Here is a 13,861-nt window from a genome sequence, read left to right on the forward strand (position 1 = left end):
ATTAGAAATGGAATAAAGAAGCAGAGTTTTTTTCTCTTCTTTCCTTTCCTTTCTTTCCTTTCGTTTGTTTCACAGGGTCTCTAGTCTATTGCCTAGGCTGGAGTACAGTAGTGTGATTATGGTTCACTGCAGCTTCAACCTCCTGGGCTCAAGTGGATCCTCTTGCCTCAACCTCTTGAATTGCTGGATTATAGGTGTAAGCTACAATGTCCAAATTTATTTTCTTGTTAAAATTTTCTGCGTCATGGCCAGGCATGGTGGTTCACACCTGTAATCCCAGCACTTTGGGAGGCCGAGGTGGGAGATTGCTTGAGCCCAGGAGTTGGAGACCAGCCTCGGCAACATGGTGAAACCCCATCTATACAAAAATTGTCTGAGCGTGCTTGTGCATGCCTGTGGTCCCAGCTACTCCAGGGGCTGAGGCAGGAGGGTCACTTGAGCCCAGGAGGTCGAGGCTACCATGAGCTGTAATTATACGACTCTACTCTATCCAGCCTGGGAGACAGAGCAAGACCCTGTCTCAAAAAAAATAAATAAATAAATAAAAAATTCTCCTTGGCTGGCTACGGTGGTTTACACCTGTAATTTCAGTGTTTTGGGATGCTTATTTATTTATGAGATAGAGTCTCGCTTTGTTGCTTAGGCTGGAGCGCAATGGTGTGATCTCGGCTCACTACAACCTCTGACTCCTGGGTTCAAGCAATTCTCTTGCCTCAGCCTCCTGAGTAGCTGGGATTACAGGTGCCTGCCACTACACTCGGCTGTTTTGTATTTTTAGTAGAGACGAGGTTTCGCTGTGTTGCCCAGGCTTGTCTCCAACTCCTGACCTCAAGTGATCAGCTTGCCTTGGCCTCCTAGATTGCTAGAATTACAGGTGTGAGTCATTGTGCCAGACTGGGAGGCCAGTTTAAAAATTAGCTGGGCTTGGTGGTGTGTACCTGTAGTCCCAGCTACTTGGGAGGCTGAGACAGGAGGATTACTTGAGCCCAGAAGTTCAAGGCTGCAGTGAACTGTGATAGTGCTGTCTTACTGCAGCTGGGCAGCAGACTACGACTTACTCAAAACAAAGTTTAGAAGCATTCAAATCTGATTATTAGGAAAATGAACTAAAGGTACTTTACTGTACACAGGGGCTCATGCCCATAATCTCAGCACTTTAGGAGGCTGAGGCAGGTGGATCGCCTGAGGTCTGGAGTTTGAGACCAGCCTGGCCAACGTGGTGAAACCATGTCTCTACTAAAAATACAAAAATTAGCCAGGTGTAGTGGTGTGCGCCTGTATTCCCAGCTAATTGGGAGGGTGAGGCAGGAGAATCGCTTGAACTTGGGAGTCAGAGGCTGCAGCGAGCCGAGATCACGTGACTGCACTCCAGCCTGGGCAACAGTGAGATTCCATCTCAAAAAAAAAAAAAAAAAGATTTAAAACCCTTGAAAAATACCTAAAAATATTATAGACAAGAAATTGAGGCTAAAGAAAGAAAACTTAAAACCAATATTCTTATGAATAGGAGACAGGGTCTGACCAAAAAAAAAAAAAAAGGGGGGGGAGGATAATAAATAAAAACAATATTCTGCCTCCCAACACCCTCCCTGCAACATGGCAAGACCAGTGAAATAAATGGAGTGTCAGTGTTGGGTTTTTTTGTTTTTTTTTGAGATGGAGTCTCGCTCTGTCACCATCCTGGAGTGCAGTGGAACCATCTTGGCTCACTGCAACTTCCTTCTCCTGGGTTCGAGTGATTCCTGCCTCAGCCTCCCTAGTAGCTGGGGCTATAAGCACATGCCACCATGCCCGGCTAATTTTTGTGTTTTTAGTAGAGACGGGGTTTCACCATGTTGGCCAGGATGGTCTCCATCTCTTGACCTCGTGATCCACCCGCCTCGGCCTCCCAAAGTGCTGGGATTACAGGCATTAGCTACCACACCCAGCCTAGTGTGGGTATTTCTATACCAGCGTCACCTTATAACAGAGTCTTTTCTTCCCCTTCCTTATGCCTATTTCCTTTCAATTTCCTCCTTTGTCTTCTCATTTCCTTTACTTTATGAATCTGTTCTTAGAGCGTTTGCTTCTCCCACTCGGCTGCATGGTATCTTCCACGCCACCTCCACAGTTCCTTGGACTGGTTCACCAGATAACATTCTTGATTTTTCATAGTCCTGTAGAGATGTTGTTTTCCCCATATTTGTCATGTGAAACTCTCTGAAAAGGAAAAGGCACAGACTGTTTCAGTCCTCTGGGATTTATTGCTTTTTCTTCTAATGAGTTCTGGTGTCCAAATCCTATTGACTTTGTAAAACTCCTGCCCACCAACATCATTTTATTTTACTTATATAATTGTAAGAAATAGATAAGGTCTGAAGATGGCAGCCTTTGGAGAAAAGACTAGAGGATACCCGGGAATGAGAGTTTCACTGTATGAAAGATGACAACCGTTGTTTGAGAGATGGTAGTGGTATGTTGAGTTTAGCGAAATAATGGGCAGCTGGCAACTGTCATAAACAGCTGGCAACTGTTTCAGAAACCAGTCTGTGCTCAGAAGACCTTGTATTCCAGTTGGTTTTAATAGCAGTGCTTCATCTGATTTCAAATCTTGCTTGCCCACTATGGGTTAGTTATTCCCCTGACTTCACTCTTTTGAAGACACACCCTCTCCTAGATTACCTGGCTTCAACTGGTTCAGAAAAGACCCTAGTTGTGTCTTCTCTGGGAACGTACTCCTGGAATGATTTGCAGTTTTGTATCATGGCTGCCTACATTTGTAGGCCTTCCGTTTGTTTTTCCTCTATTTTCATATCCCTAGGAGAATAGTAGTCTTACATACTGCTAGTTGACTTCAGTGCTCTTACGTTATTTTTCACTTCCTTCTCGTGTGGCATACCCCATAGAAAAAAATCCCAGCTCTGTCTTGTGAATGAGTGAGTTTGTTTCAGCAAGATCCAGCTTGAGTATAAGCTTTTGTGTGAGCAAGGTCCAGCTCACCACTGTAAGGTAAATATCATCCATACTGCTAGTGCATTTATAACCCACCTGGAATGTTTTCTGTTTTTTTTATACTCCTGAAAGTGGTGCTGTGATTCAAAATACGTATTTTCAAACTGATGAGGTTGGCTTAAACAAAAACTATACTTAGACAAGATTATAGATTTTTGAAGTTTCTTCTTTTTTCATCCTTGCCAATGGGTCAAAGAAAATCTGTGCTTTTTGGAATATTTGGGTTTTATTTTATTTTTTTTAGAGTCTTTCTTTGCCGCCTAGGCTGGAGTGCAATGTGGTGTGATCATGTCTCACTGCATCCTCGGCCTCCCAGGCTTAAGCAATCCTCCCAGCTTGGCCTCCTGAGTAGCTGGGGCATGCCACCATGCCCAGCTAGTTTTTTTTTAATTCTTTGTGACGGTGAAGTCTCACTGTATTGCCCAGGCTTGTTTGGAGTTGCTGGACTCAAACAATCCGCCTGCCTTGGCCTCCCCAAATGCTGGGATTACAGGTGTTAGCCACCCCGCCTGGCCATATTTTGCTTTTAAAACTCCAAATAGTGTGTGGTTGTTTGGGATTCTGAACAGAGACAGTTCTCAAGCACCTGTGATTGATTGCCCGTAAGTTTTCCAGCTCTGGGCCACCTCTTGTCTGCTGCTTACTTCTGGCTCCTCTCCTGCTTGTTTGCACAAGGACCTTAGGGCAGGGAGAAGAGGTGATGGGAAATTAGTGTTTTCACTTGTTAGCAATCCAGGCAAAAGGTTTGAAGATGCAGTTGCCTGGCTAATTTTGCATTGTAGTAGAGACGGGGTTTCACCATGTAGTCTCAAAGTGAGTATTTTGTGTTGTCTCCGGTTTCAGTTATCCTTGTCATTCCCCTTATCTTAGAGAATGAAAGTCTGACTATAATTTTAAAATTGCTAATCATTGTTCAAGAATTCAGTCTTTTTAGAACATGAAAAATAAGGAAAAAAGGAAAAATAATTCAGTCTTTGAAACTTGTTTGTTATCTGTATTAACAGCATATCTGTAGTTATCTTTTTTCCCAACCATCTAAGGACACGGAGATACGGAGTTGTCTTTTGCAGTTGTAGCATAAGATGATATAGTATGAGAGATAAGGAATTAACGCTGTTTCTGATCATAACCTTGCAGCAAAGATAATTTAATTAAGGATGAGCTGTTTATCTTATTATGCCTCATTTTCCTTCACATGCAAACCTCAAGCCTTGAATAAATCAAGTGTTTCTTTTCATTTGACTGAAAGTAGCATCAGGCACAAACATGAATAGTCACCATAGCATAACACGGTTGAATTGCCTTTGAAGTCAGACAGATCTGGGTTTGAATCTCAGCGTGTTACTAGCTGTGTGATCTTGTGCAAGTTACTACTTCGTTGTTTCCTCATCTGTAAAATAGGGATAATAATACCCACCAAATAGATTTATTGTGAGAATTAAATGAGAGCATGTATGTTAACGTGTGGAGCACAATGCCTGCCACTTAGTAAATGCTTGAGAAGTGGTAGCTGTAATTCTGGCTACTTGGGTAGCTGAGGCAGGATTAAGCATTTAAGAAAAACGGATATTTCCCACTCACACAAAACTAGCTTAAAAATGTTGTTTTAAAGCATAATTCTATTTGAAATGTGTCTTTATAGATACTTTTAGGCATTTAGGGGCTGGGAGCAGTGGCTCATGTCTGTATTCATAGCAGCTTGGAAGGCCAAGGCCAGCAGATCACTTGAGGTCAGGAGTTTGAGACCAGACTGGTCAACATGGTGAAACCTCGTATCTACCAAGAAATACAAAAATTAGCTGGATGTGGTGGTGCACGCCTGTAGTCCCAGCTACTCAGGAGGCCGAGGCAGGAGAATCACCTGAGCCTGGGAGGCGGGGGCTGTAATGAGCTGAGATGGCACCACTGCATTCCAGTCTGGGTGACAGAGTGAGACCCTTTATCAAAAAATCAATCAATTAAAATAGAAATAGAAGGCCGTAAGTAATTTTTCTGTAACTGTTGTATTTACAGGATTTTTTTGCAGACCTTAACTTTGGGATTCCCTTTATTAACTTTTTATTATATTTTGGCTTATGCACTTTCTCACTTTAACTTTTAGTAATTTAGGTAGTTTGGCTGTGTGTTCATCTCTAACCGCGTATTTTTTTACCCACAAGTTGTTCAAAGAGGAGAAGTTGTTCTCTTGGGTGATTTAGATTATTTGAAAAATCAAGAGATGTGGTGTACTTTTAGTTCTGTCAAAACCAAGATTCTAACCTCGCTACCAACAGCATGCAGCAGAGTGGCAGCTAGCGCCGGATGGGGAAAGTCCTAGAGAAAGGCAAGACTGTTCATGAGAATAACTGTGTGTGTGTGTGTGTGTGTGTGTTTTTTTTTTGTTTTTTGTTTTTGTTTTTTAGCATTTTCTCCTTCAGCATTTATCCATGAGACAGTCACCAAGATGACCCAGGGGTTGTACCGCGTTGCAGGCTTCTGCCATTTGACCTTCCTGCCTGCCAGGGTTTTGAGGTCATACTGTTATTTGTTCTTAAATGAGTAGCCCGGTGAACTGCAGAATATGTAAAGGAGATCCCTGATGTCCTGATGTGTCAAGTGTCAAGGGCGGGGGGGAGTAAAGGATTATTATTTATTTATTTATTTATTTATTTTTGAGATGGAGTCTCATTCTGTGGCCCAGGCTGGAGTGTAGTGGCGCGACCTGCTGGGATTACAGGCACGAGCCACTGCGCCTGGCTTTCTTTTTTTTTTGGGGGGGATGGAGTCTCACTCTGTTGCCCATACTGCAGTGCACTGGCGCAGTCTTGGCTCACTGCAACCTCTGCCTCCTGGGTTCAAGTGATTCTTCTGCCTCAGCTACCCAAGTAGTGGGAATTACAGGCATGTGCCACCACACCTGGCTAATTTTTGCATTTTTAGTAGAGATGGGGTTTCACCATTTAGGCCAGGCTGGTCTTGAACTCCTGACCTCAAGTGATCTGCCTGACTTGGCCTCCCAGAGTGCTAAGATTACAGGCATGAGCCACTGCACCTGGCCAATAAAGGATTCTTTATGTTTTTTTCCTTTAGTGGAAGCTGTGCACTGAGGGAATCCTAAAAGTAAGACCTACAAGAAAAATCAGCTATGAAGGCAAGTTGCCCCACCCCTTAAGGCACCAAACTTAAATGACCTAGACATACTGAAATCCAGATTTCCCTTGTAAATTGTTTGTAAGTGAGATAAAGTGATATTCAGCGATAACATCAGAAAAGTAAAAGCTTCAATTAATTTTTTTTTTTTTTTTTTTGAGACGGAGTCTTACTCTGTCACCCAGGCTTGAGTGGTGTAGCGTGTTCTCAGCTCACTGCAACTTCCACCTCCAGGGTTCAGATGATTCTCTTGCCTCAGCCTCCTGAGTACCTGGGATTACAGACATATGCTACTACACCTGGCTAATTTTTGTATTTTTAGTACAGGCGGGGTCTCACCATGTTGGCCAGGCGAGTCTCGAACTCCTGACCTCAGGTTATCTGCCTGCCTCGGCCTCCCAACGTGCTAGGATTACAGGTGTGAGCCACCACGCCGGGCCGCTTCAGTTGATTTGATAAATTCCGAAGTAATGAATCTCAAATCTTTGGGGTGCATCAGAATTACTTTGGGAACTTGTTAAAAATACAAATGCTCATTCCTTAAATCCTATCACTTTGGAAGGCTGAGGCAAGAGGATCACTGGAGCCCAGGAGTTTAAGACCAGCCTAGGCAACATAGGGAGATGCTGCCTCTGCAAAAATTAAAAAATTAACCAGGTATGGTCTGGGCGCGGTGGCTCACGCCTGTAATCCCAGCACTTTGAGAGTCCGAGGCGGGCGGATTACAAGGTCAAGAGACAGAGACCATCCTGGCCAATATGGTGAAACCCCGTCTCTACTAAAAATTCAAAACTTAGCTGGGCGTGGTGGTGCATGCCTGTAGTCCCAGCTACTCAGGAGGCTGAGGCAGGAGAATTGCTTGAACCTGGGAGGCAGAGGTTGCAGTAAGCTGAGATCATGCCACTACACTCCAGCCTGACGACAGAGCAAGACTCTTGTCTTTTAAAAAAAAAAAAAAAAAAAAAAAAAGTCAGGTATGGTGGTGTGTGCCTGTAGTCCCAGCTACTCTGGAGGCTGCAGTGAGCTATGATTGTGCCACTGAGCTCCAGCCTGGACAGCAGAGTATGACCCCATCTCAAAAATTGAAAAAAAAAGGGTGGTTATGCTTTCAAACAAGAGCCCACAAACACATTGCAGCATCAAAACAAACATTGTCTTAATTTGTGTGAAGTACTACTATGTGTTTAAATCAAGTTTACAAAATCTCTTTCATGAGAAGTAATTGGAAGATAATTTTGAGGCTGGACATGGTGGGTCTTGCCTGTAATCCCAGCACTTTGGGAGACTGAGGCAGGTGGATCACTTGAGGTCAGGAGTTTGAGACCAGCCTGGCCAACATGGTGAAATCCCATCTCTACTAAAAGTACAAAAATTAGCCGGGCATGGTAGCAGGTGCCTGTAATCCCAACTACTTGGGAGACTGAGGCAGGAGAATTTCTTGAACCCAGGAGGTGGACGTTGCATTGAGCCGAGATCACACCACTGCACTCCAACCTGGGGACAGAGTGAGACTGTGTCTCTAAAAACAAAAAATAATTTCAGTGCATACACGACACAATCTCTTTTTTGTTTATTTGTTTATAAAAACGACAAAAAAGGATAAGAAGGGGATGACAGGATGAATTATCAAGATAAGACCAGGCCTCTTAAACCATGACCATAGAAAGTGTTCAAGGTTCAAGTGACATACTACAGTCAATGTCAGGTTTCACGAATTGAGAGCTCACACTTTTCATTTCTAGGAATTTACAGTACTGCTGACACTTGGAGATCAGCACTGGTGAGCTGAGTGAACTGGTATTAAAAAGGTCAAACACGGCCGGGCGCGGTGGCTCAAGCCTGTAATCCCAGCACTTTGGGAGGCCGAGACGGGCGGATCACGAGGTCAGGAGATCAAGACCATCCTGGCTAACACGGTGAAACCCCGTCTCTACTAAAAATACAAAAAACTAGCCGGGCGAGGTGGCGGGCGCCTGTAGTCCCAGCTACTCCGGAGGCTGAGGCAGGAGAATGGCGTAAACCCAGGAGGCGGAGCTTGCAGTGAGCTGAGATCCGGCCACTGCAGTCCAGCCCGGAATACAGAGCAAGACTCCGTCTCAAAAAAAAAAAAAAAAAAGGTCAAACACACAGTTGCTGCTAAAGCTTTGGAGGGAACAAAATTTCCTAAGCCCACAGTCTGTCCTTTTGGTAGCGAAGGAAGGAATCCAGGTCTTATGCATGGGCCAAACAGGTGCCTTTCAAAAGCATATGTAGAGGTACTACCATTTAATATGTATACGAATGGTTTCTTAACAAACTTGTCGATTTTGAAAGCACAGATTCTACACAACCAGTGACAAATGCTTATTTTTTGGGAATCCTTAACCTCACTGTAAAGCAGTGGTTTCCAATCTGTGATGCCTCAACGCCTGACAATCTGGAAAGGCGGTCGTAGGAAGGATGGCAGGTGACCAGATAATTTCAAAGATTTCCGAAAAGTTTAATGAAAATATATTTTTGATAAGATTGTATAGATTAGCAATAATATAAATTTTATCTAGAGTCACATCAAGTCAGTGTGGTAATATCGATTGTAATTTTGTTGGTCAGAAGTGCTTATTGTCAGTTGTATGTCTCTTAATTAAAAAGAATGAGAAAATGTAAATATTACTTAAATACAAGCCAGCAGGTAGTATCTCCTCAAACAAGGGACCCATGCAAGGGGAGTATGCTAATCAAGAAGGTGTGGCTGGTGAAGGGTTGGGGATCAGTGACCTGGAGGCTGTGTCATTAATGGCTGTTTTAGCAGAGACCCCCTCAGATGCATGAAGTCATCCCAGATCTTGGTATGTAGGAAGGAATCTGGGAAGTTATCAGTCACATCTTTCTTGTTACTTTTGATTTCTTTGCAGTATACTTTCTTCATGGTGATTCTCTATTTCAGACAAATTCTGTGGATCAGAGCTGCTCTTAAAATGATTCAGACTGTACTTAAAATGCAATTATATGAATTCTGTAAAAAATATAATTCTAATGCAAGAAAGAGAGAGATCTGTAATTCATGTGGCCCTCTGTGCAAACCCCAAAGATATTCTTATAGAGTTGATTCATGCATTAAATTTAGTTGAACCAATTATAGTACAGAATAAGGTCTTTTTTATTTCTCTGTATATACACCCTAAAGAGGCATTTTAAAGTGGATTTTTGTGTGCATTTAGATTTTGCCATTTCTAGTGTTCTGTTTTTGATATGAAAGTGTTGTTTTTAAGTATGATTGTGCACTGACGCTAATCTTTCCAGGCTGGTTTTCTTTTTAAATGGTTTTTAAAAGTTTATGGATTGGATGAACTGAGAGAAAGAAAAATTGGAAAATGAATAGCATGTATCTTCTGAAGTTGATACATTTTGAGATAACTTGTTGTGTATGAAAATGGAACTCATTTACCTAGCAAGTATTACCACAGGTCAAATTCCATTAGAAATACCAAGAATGGAAATATCTGAATATTTTGTGGACCTTGTGTAACTTCTCCAAAAAGAATTGGGTTGCGGCCGCCTCAGTGATTTTTCACCTTTCCTTGAGTTGCACATCGTGTTGTATTGTAGCTCTTTAAGTGTGCTTTGTGTTCTTTGAACTCCTCTGGGGCAGAAATTGTTTCTTTTTTTTTTTTTTAAGACAGAGTTTCACTCTTGCTGCCTGATGTGGAGTGCAGTGAGGCAATCTCGGCTCACTGCAACCTCCGCTTCCTGGGTTCAAGTGATTCTCCTGCTTCAGCCTCCCAAGTAGCTGGGATTACAAGTGCGTGCCACCATGCCTGGCACATTTTTTGTATTTTTAGTAGAAATGGGGTTTCACCATGTTAGCCAGGCTGGTCTTGAACTCCTGACCTCAGGTGATCTGCCCGCCTCACCCTTCCAAAGTGCTGGGATTACAGGTGTGAGCCACTGTCACTGCAAGGTCTGCCTCCTGTGTTCACGCCATTCTCCTGCCTCAGTCTCTTGAGTAGCTGGGACTACAGGTGCCCACCACCACGCCCGACTAATTTTTTGTATTTTTTAGTAGAGACGGAGTTTCACCATGTTAACCAGGATGGTCTCAATATCCTGACCTCGTGATCCGCCTGCCTCGGCCTCCCAAAGTGCTGGGATTACAAGCGTGACCCACCATGCCTGGCCAGGAATTGTATTTCTTAAGCTTAGTACAGTGCTTTGCATCCAGTTAGTAACGTAATAAATGCATCATTCAATAGTGTATACAGATATACTTCTGAGTGCAAGCCAATAATCCTGTAAATCAGTACAACCAAGGTTATATTGATTAAATATTCTCAAACACTAAAATAATTTGGACATTTACATGGGATTTTTTTAATCGTGAAATTTGATGTGTTTTGGAACTTATTTCTGACAGCTGTACCATATAGCTTTCACTGATAATGTCTTGGGTTAAATTGTGGCTCCTCTGATAGCCCTCAGAGTAGATTTTGTGCTGTTGACTGTGTATAAATATCAAGAAATCACAGCATATTCTTGGAGTTCCTTGTCTGATGCCTAGCAGTGACCCAGGTCCTTTTATGTATCATGAATCCAATTAGCAGAAAGCATGCTATTACATTTTATTTTAGTGAGTATCATTCTCATATCAGAACAAAACAGTTATTTGTCGATTCTTTCTTGCAGAAAGCATAACTCCTACTGTAGAACTAAATGCACTGTGCATGAAACTTGGAAAAAAACCAATGTATAAGCCTGTTGACCCTTACTCTCGGATGCAGTCCACCTATAACTACAACATGAGAGGAGGTGCTTATCCCCCGAGGTATGTGTGAGTTTTTTTTTTTTTTTCATAAAATACAGGTGAAAATGTGTCTGATATTTTACATAAACTAGTACCTCTAGATTGTGGAGGGAGTAATGATTTGGTTTGGGCCTGCCAAATGTTGAAGTCGGTCTAATTACTCTTGTGCCTTGTGCCCCTCCCCTGCCTTTTTTTTGAGACAGAGTCTTGCTGTGTCACCCAGGCTGAAGTGCAGTGGTGCTGTCTCGGCTCACTGTATCCTCTGCCTCCTGGGTTCAAGTGATTCTCCCTGTCTCAGCCTCCTGAGTAGCTGGGATTGCAGGCGCCTGCCACCACGCCCGGCTAAGTTTTTTTTGTATTTTTTAGTACAGATGGGGTTCTGGGATGTTCGCCAGGCTGGTCTTGAACTCCTGACCTCAGACGATCTGCCCACTTTGGCCTCCCAAAGTGAGTCCCAAACTCACAGAGCACCCGGCCGCCCCTCTTTTTTTTTTTTTTTTAATTCATTGAGACAGTGTCTCCCTATGTTGCCCAGACTGGTCTTGAACTCCTGGGCTCAAGGAGTCCTCCTGCCTCAGCCTGCCACAGTGCTAGGATTAAAGGCATGATTCGCTACACCCGGCCCTTTGTGCTTCTTTACTGCTCTTGGAAAGGGCCTGAGCATATTTCTCACTGGCAGTGTGGCTTGTGCCCTCTAGCAGCCTGGCTAAAGATCACCCTTGTAACTGCTTTGTGTAACTGAATCTTATTCAAACGTGATTCCCATAGCATCATGATTCCTGCAAGACAGTGATTCCCAGCATTTGTAGATTACCTCATTATTGGGTACTTTTTGACTTTTGAACTTGTGCGCTTTGTAAATAGCTTTGCTGCAGTAAAATATTAATTGAAACCTGAAAATGCCATGGATTAAAAAATCTTCTGCCAGCAGTAGTAAGACATTAGTGGAGGCCGAGCGCGGTGGCTCATGCCTGTAATCCCAGCTCTTTGGGAGGCTGAGGTGGGCGGATCACGAGGTCAGGAGTTTGAGACCAGTCTGGCCAACACAGTGAAACCCTGTCTCTACTAAAAATATGAAAATTAGCTGGGCATGGTAGTGGGCGCCTGTAATCGCCGCTACTCGGGAGGCTGAGGCAGGAGAATCACTTGAATCCAAGAGGCAGAGATTGCAGTTAGCTGAGATCACGCCACTGCACTTCAGCCTGGGCAACGAGAGAAACTCCATCTCAAAAAAAAAAAAAAGACATTAGTGGATAGATGATGAACAAAATGAAATCCTTCATTTCCCTGCTCTCTGTTGGGGGATAAAGCCATTTTAAAAATACAAGCTATGAAATGGATAAGAAACTGGGTTCTGCTAGGGAAATGAATGAGAAACTGGGTTCTGCTAGGTAGGCTACAGCTTGTTGGGATTTCTTGAAATGAGGGTCCTTTCTAAAAGACTTGTGCGTTAAAATTCCCAGCCTTCTATTGGAGACATGCAAATTTAAAGCTACGGTTTGAGAAGGCAGAGCAAACCAAGTCTGTCTCAGCCAAAGCCTAATTCATTTTAGATTTTGTCAGTGCAGGTTAGCATGATAAACTCATAATTTCTAAGCCATTGTGTTTCCTGAGATGTAAGTTTGGATTGCTAAAAACTCTTTTCTTATACTGTGTAGCAATTCTAATCCAGTTTAAGCTTTTATGAAATCTCTGGATATATTGATGAAGAGTGATTAGTATCAAACACTAATGTGAGTAGGATCGTGATGAAGGAACATTTACCAGAGAGTGTATAGGTGACTTATCAACTTGAGACTGTAATTTGCCTAACCTTCTTTTATTTCTAGGTACTTTTACCCATTTCCAGTTCCACCTTTACTTTATCAAGTGGAACTTTCTGTGGGAGGACAGCAATTTAATGGGAAAGGAAAGACAAGACAGGCTGCGAAACATGATGCTGCTGCCAAAGCATTGAGGATCCTGCAGAATGAGCCCCCACCGGAGAGGCTGGAGGTAAGGAGCGGAGCCCAGGCTCCCTGACGCTTCGACAGGGTGGGAGGGTAGTGGGGAGATGTCACTGCACGTTATCTTTTCTAAGAAGGCACATTGACAGCTGTCCATAATTTTTATTTGAATGCCTCCAAGATTTTATGCTCTGTAGCTTTCTTGCTTTTTACCCCTTTTTTCGTTTTAAAATTTCTTAACAAGAAAGTCAGTTGCCTTCTTTTTCAGTCTATGGCATGGTTTTGAGTGACATGGTGTGAACACGTTAGAAAGTTTGCGATATTGAGTTGTGAAGAACATGTACGGATGAAGTCTTCAGTGCTGAAGATTTTGCTTGTGATATATGGTACCAGGTTAGAGAATTTTCTGATGCTGTTTTTGACCAGCCACTCTTGATTATGTAGAAGCACCTGTTATCTATTGCCTCATAACAAACCGTCACAGAATTTAGTGATGGTTTAAACATCTCCAGGCATTTATTTTGCTCATAAGTCTGCAACTGAGGCCGGGCTTGGCAAGGGTAGCTTGTCTTCATTCCACACAGCTTTGGTTCAGGTGACTCTGCAGGGGGCTGGAAGATCTGCTTTTAAGATGGCTCACTCGTGTGGCTGGTAAGTTGGTGCTTGCTGTCAGCTAGGAGCTCAGCTGGGTCTCTGGCCCCAGGACCTCAGTTCATCCCTGGGTGACCTATGGAAGGATTGCTTACACTTCCTCATGATATGGTGGCTGGTTGCCCAGAGTAAGCATCCTAGAAGATGGGAAATGGAAGCAGCTGCCAGTTTCTTAAGGCTTAGGTTCAAAAATCACAGCATCGTGTGTGCTATGTTCCACAGGTCAAGCAGGCACAGAGCCCAGATTCAAAGGAAGGAGATATAAAATGTCACTTAAAAAAAAAAATTGAGGTGGCCAGGCACAGTGGCTCATGCCCGTAATCCCACCACTTTGGGAGGCCAAGGCGGGCAGATCATGAGGTCAGGA

General features: G+C 43.2%; 1 protein-coding gene across 6 annotated transcripts in view; it reads left to right on the top strand.

The window, feature by feature from the left end:
• Window positions 1–13,861, top strand: part of STAU1 (staufen double-stranded RNA binding protein 1) — a 79,177-nt gene that overhangs the window by 28,095 nt on the left and 37,221 nt on the right. For all 6 annotated transcript variants that reach the window (XM_037982658.2, XM_008014542.3, XM_008014553.3 and 3 more), the window contains 2 exons: window positions 10,780–10,918; window positions 12,727–12,892. In XM_037982658.2, the coding sequence (XP_037838586.1) occupies window positions 10,818–10,918; window positions 12,727–12,892 (267 nt within the window). In that variant the 5' untranslated portion in view covers window positions 10,780–10,817. The remainder of the gene's footprint in view (window positions 1–10,779; window positions 10,919–12,726; window positions 12,893–13,861) is intronic.

The sequence above is a fragment of the Chlorocebus sabaeus genome, chromosome 2, assembly GCF_047675955.1.
Source record: "Chlorocebus sabaeus isolate Y175 chromosome 2, mChlSab1.0.hap1, whole genome shotgun sequence".
NCBI classification, from domain to species: Eukaryota; Metazoa; Chordata; class Mammalia; order Primates; family Cercopithecidae; genus Chlorocebus; species Chlorocebus sabaeus.